General features: G+C 44.4%; 1 protein-coding gene across 1 annotated transcript in view; it reads left to right on the top strand.

The window, feature by feature from the left end:
- Nucleotides 1–1,110: 1,110 nt before the first annotated feature.
- Nucleotides 1,111–22,044, top strand: part of LOC147331625 (matrix metalloproteinase-24-like) — a 72,599-nt gene continuing 51,665 nt past the window's right edge. Inside the window, exon 1 of the mRNA XM_086294055.1 lies at nucleotides 1,111–1,266. Within this exon, the coding sequence (XP_086150181.1) occupies nucleotides 1,117–1,266 (150 nt within the window). The 5' untranslated portion in view covers nucleotides 1,111–1,116. The remainder of the gene's footprint in view (nucleotides 1,267–22,044) is intronic.

Genomic DNA, 22,044 nt, shown 5'->3' with positions numbered 1-22,044 from the left:
ATAAAGTGGATATAAAACACACACAGTATCAGTCGTGGATGGGCCCCCCCAGAGCCCGGGCCCCAGCATTACTGAAGCTGTGTGGGATCATCGTGACAGAGACATCCTGTCCTTGAAAATGTTTCTAGGCGACCTTCACGACTCTGACTTTAAACACAACGCCTCTCATCCATTGACCGCACCTCTCAAGCATCATCTTTGTGTAATGTGTGGAAATGTAAAGTTTCCATGACTTCTTTATTACTTTTTTCCATTAGAAACGAGCCCACTTCAACCCCAACGTCAAATCAAATCAAATCAAATCACTTTTTATTGTCACATCACATGTGCAGGCACACTGGCACAGCACATGCGAGTGAAATTCTTGTGTGCGAGCCCCACAAGCAACAGAGATGTGCAAACACAACAACACAAACGAGCAAAATACAAGAATGGCCAACCTGAAACTAATAAATATATGTACAATATATAATAGTGTATGCATTTCTGGATGTGTATACTAAATATTTTCCTACGTGTGTGTGTGTGTGTGTGTGTGTGTATACACATTTTTACAAATTAAATAGTAAAAAAATAAAATAAAATAATAATAATAATAATAATAATAAAATATATAAAATATACAGAGTTGAATATGTGCGTCCAAACCAGCTTTCTGATTCTGAAATCTCGACCCTCTAAGGGACGATAAAACACGCGCAGACGAGTCCTCTGCGTCTGCAGCGCTCCTGGTGTGGGCAAAGAGGTACTGCAACAACATCCATCACAACATCCATCTCTCTCCTCCTCTCTCTCTCCCTCTCTCGGTCCCTCCCCCTTCTCCTCCTTGCTGTTACCGGACAGACCGGAGCAGCATCCCCGCGTTACTGTAGCCAGGCTTCCTTCAGCTGTTCCCGCTGCACCTGCGTGAGCCGCTCGCCCCTTAAGTGAAGCGAACCCACAGCGCGATCACAGCAGCGGTGCGTGGAACCCGGAGAGGAGGAGACGCGAGTGACCGTGGCCGGGATGAAGCAGGAGCGCACGGACCGTTTCCTCCGGTAAAAGAGCGTAGCAGGAGCCTGGACATCACCGGCGGGAAGCGGAGGCGGAGGAGGGGAGGAATTCGGGGATACAGCCATGGCGACGGGAGGAGGAGGCGGAGGTGGAGGAGTGAGGCGCAGGAGGAGGAAAGCGGGGCTCCCGGGGTTCTGCTGGAAGACCTGCTACTTCCCGCTTTTGTTCTGGGTCGTTTCCGCGTGCGGGGAGGAGAAGACGTTCATCGTGGAGGTGAGTGAGGAGGTGTGCGTGCGTGTGTTAACGTGGGGTAAACACCCACGCCGTCATCACTCCCCGCGTTAACGCGCGCAGGCTGGAGCAGAGAGTCGTGCGGTCCTCGGGATGTTTTTCACGTCCGTGCCCCCCCCAAAAAAAAAAAAAAAATCATCTCCCTCCCCAGCCTCGAACCTCACTCTAAAGTGACAGCCCCCCACCCCCCGGGAGTCAGAGAGGGTCTTTTGTTCCCATCCTGGGGGGATGCCCGCTGCCTTTACTCGTGAACGCTCCTGGTAGTTTTTTGTCTCGTCACGCGTGGATCGCAGATATCTGGCTGTCCTCCTCCTCTGGCTGTGCGGAGGAGGTGGAGGAGGAGTAGGTCCTAAATGATGAAGCAAGTGTGAGAAACTCTCGGCTGGGACACGCGCGTTTTGGGGGAGCTGATGGACAGCTGTTAACCCCCCCCCCATCATCCCCTAATTAGAACTGAGGGTGAATGTGCGCGTGCAGGAGAGCGCGCGTGGCACCAGTCAATAAATGATGAGCGCGTACAGTGAACAAAGCTCCAGCAGCACAGCGAGCCCCTTCCCTCGGCCTCCACACTCCAAATATAGCCTCCCTCCATAATTCATGGAGCTGGCTGGGAGTCGGAGGAGAGGTGCGCGCGAATGCTCAGACCTGTTCTGCTCGTGCACGAGGGCCGGGCTTTGTCTCGGGCCGCACAGAAAGTTCAAGTGTGGAGAGCGCACGTGCGGTCCTGCGATGTTTGCTGAGAGGCAGGATGATACCTGGCTGAGCGTTTGGGTCACGCGTGATGAGAGTGGGTGTTTTCGGCGCGTGGTCTTTGTGAAGTGACACTTTGGTAGAGACAAAGGGGCGCCCGTGGCTGTGCCGCGCGCGGCTGTGAAGTGACAGACCCGTCTGAGCTGCAGCGGTTCCAACTGAGACAAACAACCAATGAGCCGCCGCCGCCCCCCCCCCCACACACACACACACAAACCCGCACCATCGTGACGTGTCGCAGAGCTGAAGGTGAAGTCTTTGTTTAAGGCTCCACAAACCCGAAATATTGTAATGACGCTGATGTGTGATGAACAGAAACACACGTCTCCTCTGACCCGCGGAGCTCTGCAGATATTTGTCTCTTTTTATTTTCCAACATTTTCTTATAAAGAAATAAAAATAACAAAAATGAATACGAGTTACTCAGGACGGTGTTTGTTTCAGCTGCGTTTACTCAACACATGCTGCAAAAACATTATCAGTACTCTCAGAATAGTTGTTCAGTTTCATTTGAATGCCTTTCCACAAATGTTCCGCTCAGGGTGATGTCCCCTAACATCTCGCTGAAAACTTAAAAGCCCTCTAAATTTTAAATGTTAGTGACTTCATGGAATAAAATGGAATCTGGTCTTTTTCATTGTTTTTTCATGGAAAAAATAAACATCAACGACTTTTTATCAGTTTTTAAAAGTCACCGCTGTTTGCCTTGTTTAAGTTTCAGCTGCCTTTGGTCAACATTAAATGTTCGATGTGACATACAGTCTGTACCAAACACAGACTGTATGTAAAAGATGGAAGCAGCCACAGCATTTTTAAGCTGTGGCTTTCTGACTTCGCCATGTTAGTTTTCATGGAGCCACAAGTGGCCACATGTGTTTCGCAGTAGTGGATTACTAAATTATCAATACTAGCTATCTTAGTTAACAAGCTGCATCCATAGGCTGTCAATCAGAGAGGCCACGCCTCTAATAATGCAAAGTTTAAACCTTCATTCAATCTAAGCAGATGAAAAACAACAGATGTTATTTATAAAAACATTTTCAGGTCCTCTACAGTTGTTCTGAAAGTATTTATTTATTTATTTATATATATCAGGCTGTAAACAAGTTTATTTGAGCCTATTTATTGCAGCCTCTGCTGGACGTTGGAGGAACTGCAGTTTTTGGCAGTTCATCACGTCATTTGTTTCTTACTGTTAAAATCGATGCATTGTTTATATTGTTTGCTAAGTTTTTGGGGGTTTTTTACATTTTGAGGCTTAACAAACAACATGTTTGTGCAGCAGCTTATTGCAACATGCCGTTAAGTTTCAGGTTTAAACGACTTCTAGCAGCGGTGTAAATAAGTGCACGTATGTGCCCTGAACTCTAAACTGGTACTTTCAGGATTACAGGGTTATTTTAGAAACAACTGTCAGATATGAGTGTTTAGTTGGAGGACGCGGTCGGGGCTGAGAAAACCACTGAAGCTCGAACTACTGAAACCCCTGCAGGGAAGACGTGGGGAGGCAGCGGACGTGGAACCGGGTGACTCCTAACAGCTTCGGTCTTGAAGCTCCAGCCGTCACATGGATTGTGGAAGTTGTTTGATTGCTGATGTTGTGTGCGTGTGTGTTTCTGCCTGAGCATGCTGAAGTCTTTGTGTGACAGCTGAGGCTGCAGAGGTCACATCTGTGCAGGCCTTCATGTTTTTCTGGGAAGCTTTCGATCACGTCACAGGTGCCGTTTATTCATGTGTCTGCTTCACATGCTGCTGCTCATCATGTGAAAGTTTGAAATTGTGAGTTCTCCTGCTGGGATGTAATGAGGTTTGCAGTCTCAGTACTTGGAGGTTTGGGAGGAAGGCTGTGCCGTGAGTCTGTATTAGCTCGTTTGATGAAAACGATGCGTTTCCTGATATTTCTAATCCCGCAAAGAAAAGCGAAGCTTATTTTTGATTAGTGAACACACAATGTTAAAATTAAAGCTAATTCTAAAACAAAAGGGCTTTACTTTAATTTCATTCTCATTAAACGCCCTCTCAGGGTGAAAGAGAAGCAAACGAAGCAGAGGGTTATTCTGCACACTTCTGTCAGCAAACCCCCCGAACACTGGTGCAAAATGTAATAAAGAAATTGCAAGTTTACGCTGAATCACAATTTCCAAGTTCTCCATATTAAAAACATTTGGTCTCACCCTGAAATACACAGGCACATTTATTTTGTCTTTGCAACTTAAAGTGACTGCCTTCAAATAAATACTGATGCCTTTAAATAAATGAATGACATTTAGCTACTCCAGCCTTAAATATACTTCTCTATGCAGGAGAAATCCTGTGACATCACTGATGTGAAAACAAAACACTAGAAAGCTTCGTTTTGCTCATTTCTAACCATGAAATGTTGCATATTGATGACTTCAAAGAGAGCAATTAATAGATGAATTAAATAAATAAAGTTTTTAAATGGATTGTTTTGCATGGATGAACTTTTTCTTCATTATAGAGACATTAACCTCCTAAGATCTTCCACTGCATTCATTTTTAATTTCTCTTTGATATTTGGGCTGATTGGGGCCCGATGAATGTAAAAACAAAGAATTACCAGATTTTATTTTTTACCTTATTTTTGTTTTTAAGAAAAATAAGAGCCACATATGAGGATATTCGTTTAAGATTTTGATAGAACAGTAGCAGCATAATGTCCTCGTAGGTGGATATCAGGCCCTTCTAGAGCAAAATTGAGTATTTTGGTCTAAATAACCCAAAATGTGTGGACGCCAGGTCCTAGGAGGTTAAAGCTCTTAATGACGTTCTACCTTAAATGGTAAAAACACGGAATTGAGTTTTTATTTAACGGTTCTTCTTGAAAAAATCTTTTAAAAATGCAAATAAATGAATAAATGCAGATGTGAAAACCACCACAGAAGCACTCATTGAACTAGTATCAAAGTTATCGATCTCTCGACACTCAGCCGTCACTCCGAACCCTTCGGCGCCTCGTGGCCGAGCAGCGACCTTCAGGCTGCCGCGGTGACACAAACACGCAGCCCTGCAGCGGTGGGCACGCCGCCGCTCAGGAGTGAAAACACAGATGCTTCTCTGTGCAGACAGGCAGAGAAAGAGGGGGAGCGGAGGCAGAAGGAGGCTGACTCGCTCGTCCGCGCTCCTTTGTCTGTTCGCCTGTTTACACAATTGGTCAAATTTCTGCAGCCTGCAAACCTACAAATGTGTTTCAATCCAAGGATTTGCGACTAGAAGAAACAAACAACTGTTGTGTGGGCCGGCGCTGCTGCTGCTGTTGTGCTGCTGCTTCATAAACAGATGATTAACCCAGTGTTAACCAATGTCAGGTTAGCAGCCAATCAGCTGAGTCACTGTTAAACAAAAGATGTTTCTGGGTGCTGAAGACACTGAGCGGTGCAGCGTAACATTCATGCCCCTTTGATTCAAAGTATCTTTGCTGGGATTATAACGCTGTGGATGTGGATAATGACACCAGTGGTGGTGACGTGGCAGAAATAATGTGAAGATGACGATGAGGAGAACGTCCAGGCCTAGTTATCGTGATGGCAGCGGTTTGTTGTTATGACGGGGAAAGCACGTTTCCAAACCTCTCTAGGCTGGTTTTTGTTTTTCTCTTCCCTCCCTGGAGGAGAGGAGCGCTGGGGGGGAGCGCCGTCCCTGGAGGCTTATAAACACCACATTACACCTGAGAAATGGGCTAAACGAGCCTGCTGTGCTGTACTTACCCGAGCCCTGTGTGGGCGGGTGTGAATTCGCACCTGTTATCGATAAGCTTTGTCCCGATTTGCCATCGCTGGAGTGAAGTGCCGACGTTATTCTTCAGAGTTTCCCGATCCACAGTGTTGCCTCGGTCTTCCTCTCTCCCGTCCATCTCCCTCCTCAGCCATTGTCTTCCTCACCCACCCTTTGCCGCTCGCTCGGTGCGAGCTGCAGCTGTAAATAAGAGGAGTTGTCACTGTGCATTTGATGAAGGTATTGTTCTGTCGGGGTGCAGCGAGCCGAGGACAAACTACATTTGAGGAGCCGTTTAAAGGACTTGGAAGCAGAGATGCGGTGGATGGTTGGCTCAGCTGAACTCAATCAACCTGCCCTGTTTAATAATTTACGTGCTTTTCAAACCGCCATGATATAAATTCATAATATGCACGACTGCCTGATGTGCTGCTCCTTCTGTGCACAGTCTGATGTGTCACTGGCAGAGGAAGGACTGTCACCGGTCCTCGCTGTCGTGATTGACTGGCAGAGCTTCTTAATGTTCTCAGCAGGATCACAGCGTGTTCACACATAAATGCCTTTTGCCAAACCTTTCCAGGTATACATCAGCAGCAGTGTCTTGACACATTAGCCATGTTTACATGGACGCGCGTAACCGGATCAAAGGTCTGATGGGAATAAAAATGCTTTATGTAAACAAGCCAGTCAGAAGATTTTCAACATTTCCAGGTGGTTGCGTCAATCATTAATTGGATTTGTGCAAACACTTCTTCTCATGTTTGGAGAGAATTTATCCTTACGGTGCAGGTCAGTTAGTTTAGTGGTAGACGTGGTGGGAGTGACAGAAAACTGGTCTGTGTTAGTGTGAGAAATCCTGACAGTCGGAAATCACAACTTCTACTATTTCTGGGAAGATGGACAATTCTGCACGTATCAGAATTATTGAATCTGTTGAAACCTTTGATCCACAAAACGCTCGTCAGGATCGGATCACCTTGGAGCTCTAATCTCAGTTTTAATCAGATTGTGCACGCGTAAACATGGCTGCCATCCAGGGAAACGGCCCCCGGCGGGAGCTAACGTCTACAAAGACGCATCGGTCTCACGACGCGAGAGAGGCGGCACAACGACGTCTGAAAGTTCCAAATATTTTCAGATCTCGATTAATTGCTTGGATCATAAATGCGACTTCCAGGAAGTAAACTGTAGTTTGTAATGCGACGATTGTGGTTGCACCAATGCACAAAAACCGAGACGTGCTGTTGACATCTCAGCTTCTTCGTTGTGTTTCCGTAAATGTTCATGAAATGTGAAAATGTGAAGTTTGATCTGTTTTTACTCCATATTTTTATTTTAACTTGTCATTTTACACCATGCACGGTCCCCTAATCTGGAGCTCTGAGCTGTTCCCTTATTTAATGCTGCAGAATCATTTGTCCCGTGCTACGGTCACATGGGGGGAAAAGGTCAGTGATCACAGTCAGATCGAAGGAGACAGGTGGAGACAGTCTGTCTCCCATCAGTTAAGTCAGTTTGATAATATGATTATTAACTGTGACAATCAGTGAAAACCACAAATCAGCAGTTATATGGAACCTTAAGCAGAACCCAGCTGTGTGGAACCCGTTCAGTCGAGTGCAGAGATGAGTTGTGTTCATCAGCACAAACTCAGATTAACTGCAAACCGTTTCCAGCGTGTCTGCGAGTGATTGCAGTCGGTCTGAGTCGCACCATGATGTTGTGGCGACAGGTTGCCTCTGACCTGTGCAGCTGCTTTATGATTGAAAGTATTAACTCAGAGATTGAAGATGCTGCACATTCAGATCTTTTAATATTCTGTTTTTTTAGCATCTTATGAACTTTTTAATGAAGGTTTATAAAATCAAGTTGCACACAAAGGGGCCTAACAATATTACAGAGGTTTTTCAGACACGATTCCCAGCACAGAGGCCGATTAATTCTCAGTCAGGTGGCTAATTGATTAAATCGAGTAATTGTTTCAGCATCCAGTAAAGCTGGTGTCGTGATGTAATCACAAGCGTAAACAGCAAAACACCAGCAGGACTTTAATGGAAAGCCATTGTGTAAGACATACAGCAGTCAAGAGGCTGTTAGATGGCTGTTAATACCACAGCACTGTGTTTTCTTGCATCATTAGGCTGCAGCTTTAGATGAGAGTCCTGCAGCGCGCTGGAGATGCTGAGCAGGACAGAAATGTGAGTGCCGTTCTAATTATAAATGAATCCGTGCGTGCGGCGAGTAAGAGCATCTTGCCTCTCCGCGAGTTCCCCGGGTGCGCCGCCGAAGGATTACGCTTGATCAGTGTGGCAGCGCAGGAAGAGGAAACCATTTCACACCAGGATGTGAACTTAATTACGCTCTGCGCCTGCAGCTGGGCGCATCATCCTGGTGTACCTCTGCAATGTGCATCGCTATCGTAAACTAACTGATCTGTTTGTCAGGAATTTTTACTGTGAACTTTCAAAAATAAAGCGAAAACACAGGCGTGACGCGCAGGGCTGTAAGCCTGTTATCTGATTATGGTGCGTCTGAACAGAGCTCAGAAGACTAGCATTTGGAAGCTGACAGCAGTTTGAACAAAGCAGAAGTACTTCCCACATCCCGTTGTCCATCACTCAGACCTCCTCTTCCCTTCTGCTTCATCCATCCATAAAATCTCCATTGATCTGTTGATAAATCTGTTCATCCATCTGTCCATCAATCCTGAGACGGCACTGCTGACATCGAGCCTTCGCTGCATGCTGAAACGATGCTGAAGTGATGCGGTCACATCTTTGCTGTTAGACGTTTTGGATCTTGCGTTATAAACTGGATTAGCAACGTACGCTTTGATCCGATTGATCCAACCGAAGTGCAAAAATCAAATCGCATAAAAATACCAGAGAAGCCGACCGTTCATCCCCACAACCCAGCGATCCGCCCCTCACACCGACCTGATCTACAATCTGAAGACCGAGGAACACATTTTAAGAAGTGCCTTATTTGGGGAAAACATAAAAGACGGTAGCTGCAGAACGAGAACAGCTTTGCTCATCGAGGCAGGAGGAGAACAGCAGCTTGTATAGTTGAACATGTGACTCGGCGGAGTGCACGTTTAAAATGAGCGTGAGCTCCATGGACCCTGTTGAACAGCCGCCCTGAACCCTTTTACATTCTCAGCCATTCCCTGCAGGTTGTGCATTAACTTTTTATCGAGTGGACATGAGCAGCTTCAGTCTTTCATCGGTTTTTATTTTTTAAAGCGGGCGCTTGGATTAAATTTAAATTTTCATGCAAATGACCTCTGAGCTGCTTTGGACCTGTTTCACTTTAGTTCTACGAACCTTTAATTCTTTATAACATTTGGTGTAAAATAATTCACTCTCACATAAACACAGTAGCCACTTCATCTAATAATGCATGGCTGCAGATACTTTATTAAATCTGATCTCAGTTCAGCGCTGTGTCTTTCATCATGTAATAAACGATTACTTTTTATGATGGCCTGTTCCTCAAACATCAGCGGGATCACATGTTTTATTGTCATGTGAGCACCAGCATGCATCAGAAGCATAAAATGATGCCGTCAGAATATACATGATAACTACAACAATAAATAAATGGGTAATAATCCTCGTGAGAGCAGCTTTAGGCAGTGAATGGATGGATACACCTGAGGCCTGTCAGACACCAAAATCACATTTTTATGTTGGTATATTTTAAGTTGCTTTGAAGTTTGAGAGCCGCGTTTTTACCATAACAGCTGAACTTGTTTCTTATTCATGCAATCTGTAAACAACGCTTAATAAAAGCTCAGCTGCTTAAAAATACGCTTATAAAGTTTGAAGCTTCAGTCAAAAGAAAAATGAAGTTTCGTTCCCGTTCCTCTCGTCATATCTTTCTCATCTGTAAATCTTCTGATTAAAAGCACCACAGAGGAGCTCGGCCTTTTCAAGCAACAACAAACATTTTACCAGAAATGACGCCTCAAAACGATAAATCTGCCGATGGTTGCTGATGGCTCCCCCGTCCCGTCTTCCAGTTGGATGTGGCCGGGATGGCCTGACAGGAGCATCACCGGTATAGCTGCGCACCTGAAGGGCTTTTTAAATTATTGAGGATGTTGTGGAGGTAAAGCTTCTGCTCCCGTTGACTCACGAGTCTCCTCCGTTTCCACAGCTTTGATTCACACCCTGACTGATGCTGGATTTTCGCTCACGCTCGCAGCTCTAGGGAAGTCGATCCATCGAGGCGGATGCATCTGAACGGCTGCTGGCCGCATTTCCACGAAACGTTTCTCAGATGTACTCGTGTGTGTTTTGCTGTTGTTGCGCAGCTGCTGCAGAGGTCTTCACTGTGCAGCGGGGAGAGGTACCTCCAGGGTTACCCCTGTGTTTTTGGTGTTCGCCCACATTACAGGGCCACATCTGCACAGAGACTTATGCTGCACAGCTAAGACTCACTCCATGTACGTCCAAACATATGAATATACATTTGTAATTATGTGACCAAAGCACTTGACGCGAACATTCAAACAGTGCTTATTATCGTGTCTGTTGCTGCTTTTCTAATATTACACTTCTGATTATCTAAGTGGACCTGTGCATTTTAGTAATTGGTTATATTCTGTCTCTTAGTTAGATTAATAAGCACCGGGTGGATTTATTAAGTTGATAACCAGCTTCATGTGACCACTTAGCCTGATTGCTGATGTTAGGATCAGTCAGATATATCCCGTGTATCTGGAGCCTGCTGTGTATTTCCTGTGGTGTTTTTCTTTTGTTGGTTTTGCAATGAGGTGATGATCCAGACACCAAAGGGGGCAGAACAACAGTTACAAAATCAAATACTTTATTTTCTGAAGTCTTGCAGTAAACAGAAGGTGCTGTGGGTGCGAGGCGGGATGTCCAAAGGTGGTGCAAAGGATCCGAACTCTGCAAATAAATTGGAAACAAGACAAAGACTGAGGGAGCGCGCTCAGACTAAACTCTCAGAGAAACAGAGAAAGGCTCCGGTGAAGTCAAAGGAGAACAAAGGATGTAAAAAAAAGAGAAGCCACATGAGGAGCTACCCTTCAAAGGAAGCGGATCCAAGATCACACAGAGGAGCAGTAAGAGGCAGACAGGAAGCACAGGAAGAGGAGCAACACCAGCCCTGGATTGGAGAAGGTGGCGATGTAGGAAAGCTGTTGTTTAACATCTCCCAGCTCTGCGTCTCCCTCCTCTCTGTCTGACAAAGGCGAGCAGCTACGCTACATCCTGCACGCTCTGATCGTCCGGCACGTGTGTCGCCGTGTACGGCGTGTGAGCGTTATATGAAACCACAGACATGAGGTCATAGCTGTGAGCCCATCAGTCCCACCTGGGCGTTCCTCAAAAGGGTTTCATATTACATAAACACGAGTGTTTTCTACGTTAGACGTCACGTTGAAGTGCAGCGTGTGAGTCCATGTGTGCTGCAATTGGTGTGATGGAGGAGTAATTATTTACTGTGAGATGTAAACAAACATTTCCTGAACATTCACAAACCTGTGAAAAGCTGCCGGCTCTGGAACATCTGACAATTTATGACCCTTGTTTTTGTGCTGGAGCGTCTGTAGCCTGCTCACTGTGGATGGTGCTGATCACAGTGTGTTTACATGTAAACGCAGAGGCACATAAAACCAGACCTGTTTTTCTGTGAGGGCAAAAAAGTGGCAATATTTACATGACTAAAAATAGGACAAATATGAGAAAACAACAAAATCAAGCAAAAAAAAAAATGTTGGTAACACTGACCTGTTTTCAGCACTAAATTTGTTTCCTCATTTTTAACGTGATGTCGCACATTTGTGTCTGGACTCATTTCAAAGTCACACTTTGAACATTTTGTCCGAAAATGACCATATTTGGACAGGAAGCCATGATAACTGCCAATCAGTGCTCAGGAACATCCAAATAAATCCACGCCTCACAGTTACCATGGGGCGTGGCCTTTTGTAGGACCCGCCCCACAGTAACTGTGAGAATCTGAGCTTCAGACTCACGGGGATTCTTGTGCATGCACTGATCTGATTATCTAAAACTTTGACCTTTCACATGAATGTTAGTTATGGAAGTCTTTATCAACAAATCGATCCAGCTGTGAGCTGAGCCGGGAGACGGCTGAGTGGAAAGAAAACCTCTCAGGTCCCACAGGGGGAACCTCCCAGAATGCATCGTGCCTGAAGAAGTGCTGTTATTTTCAGTTTGTGAAAGTTTGGCATTTGTGAGTCTGAGCACACTCGCCAGCAAACCCACTGCATACACCTGAAGCTCGGATTGGCCCCGTGGGAGTTTAACCTTTGACCTCTGCTGTGTTACTCCTGCTTTCTATCAGTACAGCTCAGAGTCAGCATTTCTGAAGCTTGTGCTCACGCTCTCCTTCGAGTTGGCTTTCTCCTGAAGTTCTTCAGCTCACCGAGTCCGTCACTGAGTGATCGACAGATCCGACAACAGTTTGCATTGTTCTCTCTGAGCTGCCCTGCAGGGTGTTGGATTAAACCACTGACAGCGCTTTTGGCTCAGTCACGGATTTCTCTTCACGCGTTTAATGCATGAAGATGATCATCTTCAGTTTAATTTGATTTTTGGCCTCAAGGTCCGTTTATTCATGTCGTCTGATTTCTGTTCGTGGTGTGTGGGAAGAAGGGGAATTTAGTTTGCCCATCCCTGTGAGCACAGACGCTGTTACTGAAACATGAAGCAGCAGCTTCTTCAGGCTGATCTGATGAACAAACGTCACAGAATGAAGCTTCACGGCTCAAAGTTAAGACATCAGGCCTCCACAGTCAGGGGTGAGAGGTGTTGTCCATAAAGGACATTAGCTCGGCTGACATCGTCCACTCACCAACCTCCTCTGTGGAGTCTAGGGGCCTGGCCAGGACAGAGCTGGCACTCATTACTAGTCTATTAATCTGTGTCTTGTCCCTCTCCATCAAACAACCACATAGAAGCCTGCAGAGGCCGTCGCTGTGTCGTAAAGTGTCCTCAGTCCCGACTCCCTAAAAGACGTCAGCGTGTCCTGCAGACAGAGCAGACCTGCAGATCTTTCATGCTGGTTTTCTGAAGCTTGAAGTGACAGTATTTGGAGGGTGGAGTACACAAGTACACACACACCTTTTAATCACCTCTAAGCAACAGATAATTAAAATCCTAGAATTTCGCCAAAACTGGAGGTCAGACTTTGTGGACGTGCTTTAAAATTTACTGCACAGCAGCCACATTATAGGTCAGATCATTTAATTACAAAGGCTCCAACAGCACAAACGGTCCAGTTCAGGGTCTCCAGTTAGCTAGCGGACCGCTAACAGCTACGGCCATCTTTGTCAGCACACCTGCCTCTCTCTGCGGTCATGCCGGCATCTTTCAGCCTCAATAAAGTTTAAATTGGGTGAATGAAATCCCGCTTTGCCACCTGAGATGTTGTATGAAGGGGAAATTAGCTACAAAGACCAAAACATGTTTATTTCTCCTGTAAATTTCAGGCATTTTAACATTGGGTCTGACTCACTGCTGCAGCCAGCCTCAAGTGGACATTAGAGGAACTGCAGTTTTGGGCGGCACAGCGTTGGCTCCATTTTTGAGCCCCAGAGGCTGCTTGGAACTGACCGAATGTTACTGCAATATGTTTTAGAGAGAGGCTTGGAAAGAGACGCGCGTCCTGCAGGGAAGTGTGTCCCTAATCAAAGTTGAGTGATAGATTTGTGTGTTTTCAACAAATCCGGGCATTTTATCAAGTGGAAAATGGAACCAGGATTTCTGTAATGAAGGTGCCAGTGTAGGTGTCAGGAGAGGAAAACAAGCACAGAATATAAAATATACCTTTAATTCTGCTAATTTGATTGTAATCTGGCTTTTGATGGTCCATCAGGGGGTGGGAGAGGTACAGGAGTACGGCGTGTGCTGGTTTTCTGAGGAAGCAGATAAACGAGCAAACCTGGTGATGAACATAAGTGAATACTGTCAGCTTCAAACACTGAAACATAGAGAACAACAGGATGTGAGTAATCTGTAAGTCTCTGCACACAAGAGAAAGCTTCGTTCCATATTTATTTATTTTTCTATCAAGTCACATCAAATCAAAGCTTCCATCGAGGCTGCACGGCACCAACGGTTGGAGCTGGTGCCAGGAAGCCAAAAATAAAGCCCCCGTTCAGGCTTTTACAATCTCTTCAGGTGCCCCCTTCAAGCCACAGCACTCATATTCAGCTGACGGATGAGAAGCCACAATCAGACCGACCCCCGAGCTTCCGAAATATTAGGAGAAGCTGTTTGGAATTTCTTTTTGATCATCTTCGGCCTCGTTGCCCTCATCTTTCTAAATTTCAGTTGTTTATTTGAATCCTTTATTGTTGCTGTTTTAAATCTGTTTTTGTTTTTTGTCGTTCTTGTTGTTATTGTGTTGTTCGTTGTAGTTTTAAGTGTCTTTGTTGTGTTTCTGTGTCTCTGCGTTGCCATTTTAAGTCTTTGTTCCTGTAATTTTGGATTTCTTTGTTGTAGTTTTCGGTGTTCAGAATTTCTTTGATGTCTGTTTTTATTTCAAGCGTTTGTTGCTGTTTGAGTCTTTGATGTTGTTGTTTTTCTTGTCTTTGTTCTTTCGTTGTTCTCTTGTCTGTTGTTGTTATTTTTGAGTCTTTGTTGCCGTATCTTTGAATCACGTTGCTGTCTCTTTGTTTCTGAGACTGTTGGATTTTGAGTGTGGTCATGTTTTGGGGGTTTCCTGTTTCATTTCAAGCTTGTTTCTTGTCACTTTGATTCCTTTAGTTGGCAGTTTGAGCGTCTCCGTTGTTGCTACAAACTGTAGTGGTTGACACATTTCCATGAAGAACTGGGACTGATGTAAAAATAATCTGCTAAATCAAACGTGGGCTGACTTCCTGTGGATAACAGAGTAGCTGAAAGCAGTTTTTTGTGGCTGGTTGAGGCTTTGTTGGCATTTTGAGCCTTTTTGTTACCGCGTGAGGTGCCTGTTGTGTTTTTGGGTTTCTGTGCTGACATGTTGAGTCTTTGTAGTTTTAAATCTGTTGTTTGGAGCCTCTCTATCATCATTTTGTGTCTCATTGTAGTTTGATTCTATCTGAAGACTTTTTTTATGTCACTAACGTGAATTATTTGAGTCAGTCTGGTTCCTGATGGTTGAACAGTTAGTGAGGGAGACGCATCGTCCTCATCCTGGGTGGAAATGATGTCCTCTTGTTTGTTTCTCGACTCAGTCGGTTTTTACAGTTTCCAGGGTGAAAGCCCTGACTTTGTACCACATGATGAATCTGATCGCATCAGGGATTTGTCTCTGGATCGTCTCCTGCTGCGTCTCGCTCGTCTAATCAGGCTGAAGAGGCAGAGTGCAGAAATGATGGGAATAAATTTCATTACCAAACATCTCAAATTCTTCCTCTTCACTCCGATCTTTGTTCTCCGAGGGAATCCTTTCTGACAAGACACAATGCCGACTTTTCATTTTCTGCACAAATATCAAATTGCAGCAGCAGACATTAGCTCTCTGGGACAGCGAGCGCTGATTTCATTCATTAATCACTCACCGCACGGCACCGCGCTCTGTTTTGACTCATAAATTGTGCTGTGGAATCATATTACTGAGCGTGGTGTTTGTAAAAACAGCAGAAGGTGAGTCCAAAAGGATTCACTTCCCTTTCCTGACATTTCTGATCAAACATCATCCCTGAATATTTTGGTGCTTTCATTTTCATGCTACAGTGAAAAGGGAAGCACTGGACCTCATGCTTTAGTGCAAACTGACGCTATCGTCTCTCTGCCATAGCTCAGACAGACTCACTTCCTTCCATTATGTGCATCACTGATACTGAACCAGTGCACGGTGCCAGCCGGTATGTGATGGCACCATGGGGAACCACTTTAAAACAGTTCTATGAGAAAGCTCCAAGTCTTAATAGGAATTATGGAAAATTTCCCATAGCATCAAAAAAATAATGATTTATTTTTTTAGGGGCATTTTAGAACTAAAATGCTAAAACATCTGCTTTTCAGATGTTTTAGGGTTAATATCAGGTCCTGTGGCTCCATGAATGTGAACTCTGTAGAGTGGAATATGTGTGTGATCTCTCACAGTGGACTCTGAGGCCTGTGGAGACCACATGTGTGATATATTTTACTTACAGCTTCTCATACACAGAGAACACAACAGTCTTTAAAACAGTCCAGATTAAGTGAATAGCTTCAGAGAGATTAAAGCTGCAATATGGAAAACCTATATGAACGTCAGTGTGATATTCCTGACCACCGAGTACAAATGCAAACTAGAAAGAGCAGCTTTCTCCTAATAATACAGGCCTCTCGACTAACCTTTTGTCACGGCTGCACCAGCGTTAGGTGCACCCAAAATTTTCAGCCTTCATTTAATAGCTGTCCATAAGTTACCGTATTTTTCGGACCATAAGGCACATTAAGCGAAACAAAACAGTCAGATGAGATAGCATAGGTAAGCATGTCTCCGAACAGGAGCCATTTTGTGGTCCTTATACACACATAATATAATATTACGTTGAATCACAGTACGTATCACTCCGCGAGGCTCCGTAATGCTCCAACAATCCATCAAGCGGTGCGGCTTCGTAGCTTAGCAAAGTCGAGCTAAAATGTTTTGACAGATTTCTGAGCGCCGTGTAGCACATGACATCAGTTCGAGGTCAGTAAGCACAACCAGAATTCATACATAAGGCGCACTTTTGAGGAAATTAAAGGATTTTAAGTGAGCCTTATAGTGCGGAAAATACAGTACTGAACATGTTCTTGTGCTTCACTGAGCTGAAACTTAAACTTAAAATATTATGAGATGTATCAAATAAAAAGAAAGTCAAAATTAAAAGTGCCTCAAAGGCTTCGAACTGAACATCTTAATATCTGAACATCTTACCGTGGGCGTGGGCATCTGAGAGGCTCCGCCCTTGACTATCTCTGATTGGTTTACACCACGATATGGGCATAATGCATGTCTGCTGTTGACCACACAGAGACTTTCAGAGTTGCAGAGACTGTTTTTTCAGGATGTTTAGTGCAGGGAAAGATTTGACGGAAGAACTGAGATGAATCTGAGCTCTCTGCCAGACTATGCACAAAGTAAAATGTATGAAGAAAATGGCAGATTAATAATCGTCGGCTTCTCCTGGTGATCATCAGAACAAGTAAAACACGCTGGTCCTTTTCACAAACTAATATTAGAGAAAATATGCAGCATGCTAAACACCCGCTTATCAGGCCGTGCACGGTGTTCGGACGGGGGAAGCGCCTGGCGGGTTGCACCCATTGCACTCAAGCTGCGACGGTAAATAGTTTAGCCGGGGGAGACGAGGTCTATTTTTATCGCAGCAGACAGACGGAGGAGACACACTGGCAGGCTGACGCACAGGTTGAGGCTTCGGGGAGAGACGGCCAATCAGGCTCCGAGACGGACAGGGACGCAGCCAATCAGGTGGACGGGCAGACAGGTGGACACAGATGCAAACAGACAGGCTGTTACAAACCAGGAGGAAGAAATATCAGCGCCCACAGCACATTTTAAGTGGCTTTAGTGTTCCTGCAGGGCCGGCGTGGGCACATATCAGCTGTTAGTCAGTTAATCAACGAATCAATCAGAAGAAATGTTCATAAAGACAAAAATATCTGAAGACTTGCTTCCACCAAGATGTCTCATTTTGTAGTTTTTCTTTGTTGTGTGTGGCTGCAGAGTGAATCTGTCGAGGTTTCAGGCAAACACTTTAATGATTATGAGGCTGCGGTTTGAAGTGCCGTTGAGAAATTACGATCTGTCCCGGTTCTCGTTCCGGGCCGTAAAACAAACAGCACATTAAAGAGTGAAGCCTCCTCTAATATCTTATTCTAATCTTGCATTAACAGCGCATTAATGCAGCTGTGCCTTCGCTTTGGCTGCGTCTCATGCTTACATTAGCCGATCTTTTCATTACCTGTCTTTAGCGTTAAGGAGCTCACTGTGACTAAAGTGGTCTGCATGAGAACCCTGACCCAAACACGGGGCCCTAATGGAGTTTCATTAAAGGTCAAAGAAAGTATTTTCTTCCTCTTTCCAGGCAGATCGATCCGTGTTTGGAGTTAAAGATGGATCCAGACAGACCCTAGAAGACTGGCAGCTGTAATTGCAGCAAAAGCTGGTTCTACAAAGTATTGACTCAGGGGGCTGAATAATTGCGCACACCCCACTTTGCAGTTATTTATTTGTAAAAAATATTTGGAATCATGTATGATTTTCGATCCACTTCTCACGTGTGCACCACTTTCTTTCACGTGGAATTCCAATAAAATTGATTCATGTTTGTGGCTGTAATGTGACAAAATGTGGGAAAGTTCGAGGGGGTCGAATACTTTTGCAAGCCACTGTACATCAGCGGGCCTGAACAGATTCACCTGTATTTGATTAGAGTTGGGCATAAACAGCTTGGTTGGCTCCTTTTCACCATGATACTGTCGTTCATTATTATTATCATTATTACAGCTAAAAGGAGAGCTTGATACAAACAGCTGATGAAGATGAGTTCATGGTCATTTTTGAAGCATAAACTGTAAGTAAAGAAAAACCTCCACCCTTAGAAATGAGATAATTTCTTGCTTTTTTGAGAAAGATGTCACACAAAGATGTTGCACAGTCCTCCACTGATAAACAAATAGACAGATTAATTTATATTTAAAAAAAGAGTTATATCCATGGTCGTAACTGAGGAGCGGGGTTTGTCCGGCCCAACTGTTGTTTTATGAGTTCGTCGAGTTCCTCCCATAAACTGTATTTAAAAGCTGGATGTTTGTCATTGTTATTGGTATTTTTTTAAACCTCATGTTGGCTTTTTCATTTTTTTTATTTGTTTAATTAGACGTATGAATTTGGCAGCTACAATTTAGTGCAGCAGGTAAAGGATTACGAAAACGTCCAGACGGTCTGTTGTATCATCAGTAGGGATGGGTATCGTTTAGGTTTTATCCAATACCGGTGCCAAACCAGTACTTTTGAAACGGTGCCGGTGCTCAAACGGTGCTCAAACCGGTGCTTAAAGAATGGAGAACACAAAATTGGTCCAAAAACCTCTCATGTTCAGCTGTTTTTTTGTAAAAAGATAACAATGTTAGCCTTTTCTGCAGCTATGGGGCATATATGGCATCACTCTTGGCTGGAAGCAGTGCTTAAACAATGGAAAAAACACAAACTTTGTCCAAAAACCTCTCATGTTTAACTGTTTTCCACTTTTCCTTTGGTCATTTTAGCCTTTTTGGCCAGGGTGAAGGGAGCATCTGCCATCAAACAAGAAGACAGCTGCATGTAGCTATGATGATGTTTGCTAGTTCACCTTACATGCATTAATGTAATAACGTGGTTAGCCTACTCAACGTAAATTACACACGAACAACATGAAGCTACTCACGCAGAGAAGAACGGCTGCTGCTGCATCATCATCCTCATCATTTCTGCTACACTGGCAGGGCTAGGGGCCAGGACTCTCCTCTTCGGGTTTTTGGGGGATGTTGCTAACTCCAGGTCCGATAACAGGCACCACACCTGCAGTAGATGTGCTCGGTGTGAGGTCTCGCAGCAAGCTATCAAATACGGCGCATTTCTCGGCTTTTAAAAAACCCGCTATGCGTCGCCAGGTGTTTCATCAGATTCGAGGAGTTACCTCCTTTGACAGTATCACAGTATCAGCTTAAAGCACTTGTTGCTGCTGAGTTTGCATCTTTTGCTGTGAAGTACAGCCAGACTTTGACCGCTTCGCCTTGGACATTTTTAATCTGTAGCTCTGCTCTAAAAGAACGCACGTACCTGGACCCGCCTACTATCCTCGGAAAGGTAAAATGATTGGCTAGAATCTAAAGTGTATCACAGCTCAGGAAAAAAAAAAGCACCGAAATAAAGCACCGAAATGTGCGCTGCTTTTCGGTCTGGTTACTACCGTTTATGACAGAACCGGTACCCATCCCTAATCATCAGATATTTGCATTAAAATGTTTCAGAGCAGAAATGCTTTCCAGACGTTTCGTTTATTTCTGCTGTAAAGGTGGATGTTTTAACGTGGGACTGACTTGCTGCTGGAGCCTCCAGTGGACATTAGAGGAACTGCAGTTTTTGGCTTAATTTTCTTAGTCAATGTTGTGGAGACATGAAAATAAAAATGTGGCATTTTTGAGCCAACTGAAGACGAGTTTTGGCATCCTGATATCTGCCCTCGCATCCTCCTCTGAATATCTCAGAGAACAGTCACGATTTTCTGCTAAAAATGGTATGAAAACGTGATTTCTTCTGCTAAAATATCTGATCATGCTGTCTAATGTTCATCTAAACACCGTGTTTAATCAAAGCTCAGTGGAAGTGTTCATGTTGCGTCTCGTTGACAGGAGCCTGGATGTGAATCCCGGTGTCTCTGCTGTAGAGCTGTGTGCTTTGTATACATACATTTCAAAGCAGTAATCCTTTAGCCGGCAGCCTCCTTCTTCGTTTTTCATAATTTAATGTCAGAGTGAAAGATGAGTCACCTTCTGTAAGCCGGACACTTTACTGTAGGCTACACCTTCTCATCAGCGAGCCGAGCAGAGGGTGACTCAGCTCAAAGTGACTATTGACCCCTGAATAATGGCTGCAGAAATTAGAGTTCACGCTTCATTTTGTTTTGATTTGTATTTTGTTCTCTGTCATCTTCAGCGGCCTGCGGGGGGTTTCTGAAGCTCAGGTTCAGAATCAGCCGCCCCCCACAAGCAGCAGCAGCAGCAGCAGCATTAAAACGGGCTGCTGCCTCAGTGAGGCCTGAATCATCAGCATGCAGCGCTCACTTGCAGCCTTCATGCAAGTACAATATGATTTAGCACCATTAAAATATTGAAATTAAAGCACTTCTCTTGTTGTTATTGTGTTACCCTCGTGGTTTTTATTTGCGCTCATATTTATGGCTTTGTTATTTTATGCTCCAGTAGCTTCATCTTACTTTCCTTCCTTCGTTCTCTCCTTTTTCCTATTTTTCTTCCTTCCCTTAAATGTCACCTGCATTTACTCAAAAACTGACAAAAGCATGAACAGTGAACAGCTTTTCAGTGGGTGGCAGGTCCGCTGTATCCCTGCAGAATGTGGTTATGGCTCAAAGAGACGTCGTCTGAATGCAGCATCTCCAGAACGCCCTGATCTCAGCATTAACGGAGGTTATCCGTGCCGGGTAGACTGCACTGTTGGAAATAGTTTATTTTGATGCTGTTTTTTTGCAAATTGTGCACAATAGCATTTATTTTCATTTTTCCCACAGTTTATAAAAATTAGTGTTAAACTATGAAGACAGATTTCCTGTGGTTGGAAACTATTTTGTGCAATTTTTGTGTTTACAGTTTTGAGGGATAAACCTCTGAAATTTCTGTAACTATGTGTAGAAACCAAATGATTTTCAGGTTTTTGTAGTTTATTGCACTTTTTTCCAGTTTATCTAGTTACTATGGACTTAATGCATACATGTTATTAAAACTTGTGATATAACGGTTGTATTGATACAGCAACTTGAAATGCTCCAATAACTGGCACTACAGCTGTTAAAAAGATAAAGATAATGTTGGACTTTAAAGAGTTAATTGTCATAATGTCCCACAGAGGAAACTCAGACTATCCTCAGCGAATCATCTGCCTCCATCTCACCCTATCCCAGCATCCTCTGTGGTCATCCTGCCTGTCAGCTCCATTTGCCCAGTAAATCCACCGTCTCTTCTGTGCACACGTCCAAACCGATTAACTTCAAATTCAAAATGAACCGCTATTTCTCCAAAAGAAAGATTTCCCAGTTCTGGTGTCTGATATTAAAATGATTTGCACATATCAGCATTTAGCACAGCGTCACGTTTCTGTCTACATACTACAGCAAATACTACAGCGGTGGTTAAAAAGGCCCAGCAGCGTCTCCACTTTCTGAGAGTGCTCAGGAGGAACAACCTGGAGGAGAGGCTGCTGGTGACATTTTACAGAGCCACCATAGAGAGCATCCTAACGTACGGCATAACAACATGGTATGCAGGGTGCTCAGCTGCAGACAGGAAAGTACTGCAGAGGGTCATCAACACAGCCCAGAAGATCACTGGCTGCTCTCTGCCCAGCCTGGAGGTCACTGCAAACTCTCGGTACCTCAGCAGAGCTGGCAATATCATCAAGGACCACTCTCACCCCAGCAACCAACTGTTTGAACTATTACCGTCAGGCCGACGGTACAGGTCACATAAAACCAGGACAAACAGATTCAGGGATAGCTTCTTTCCCAGAGCTATCACCGTA

Source organism: Aulonocara sp. 'chitande type north' Nkhata Bay, linkage group LG5 (genome assembly GCF_057382095.1).
Source record: "Aulonocara sp. 'chitande type north' Nkhata Bay isolate Kocher_YH1m ecotype deep benthic linkage group LG5, A_spYH_male_GT1.1, whole genome shotgun sequence".
NCBI classification, from domain to species: domain Eukaryota; kingdom Metazoa; phylum Chordata; class Actinopteri; order Cichliformes; family Cichlidae; genus Aulonocara; species Aulonocara sp. 'chitande type north' Nkhata Bay.
The sequence above is the reverse complement of the archived record's forward strand: the minus strand, read 5'-3'. Positions and strand labels throughout refer to the sequence as shown.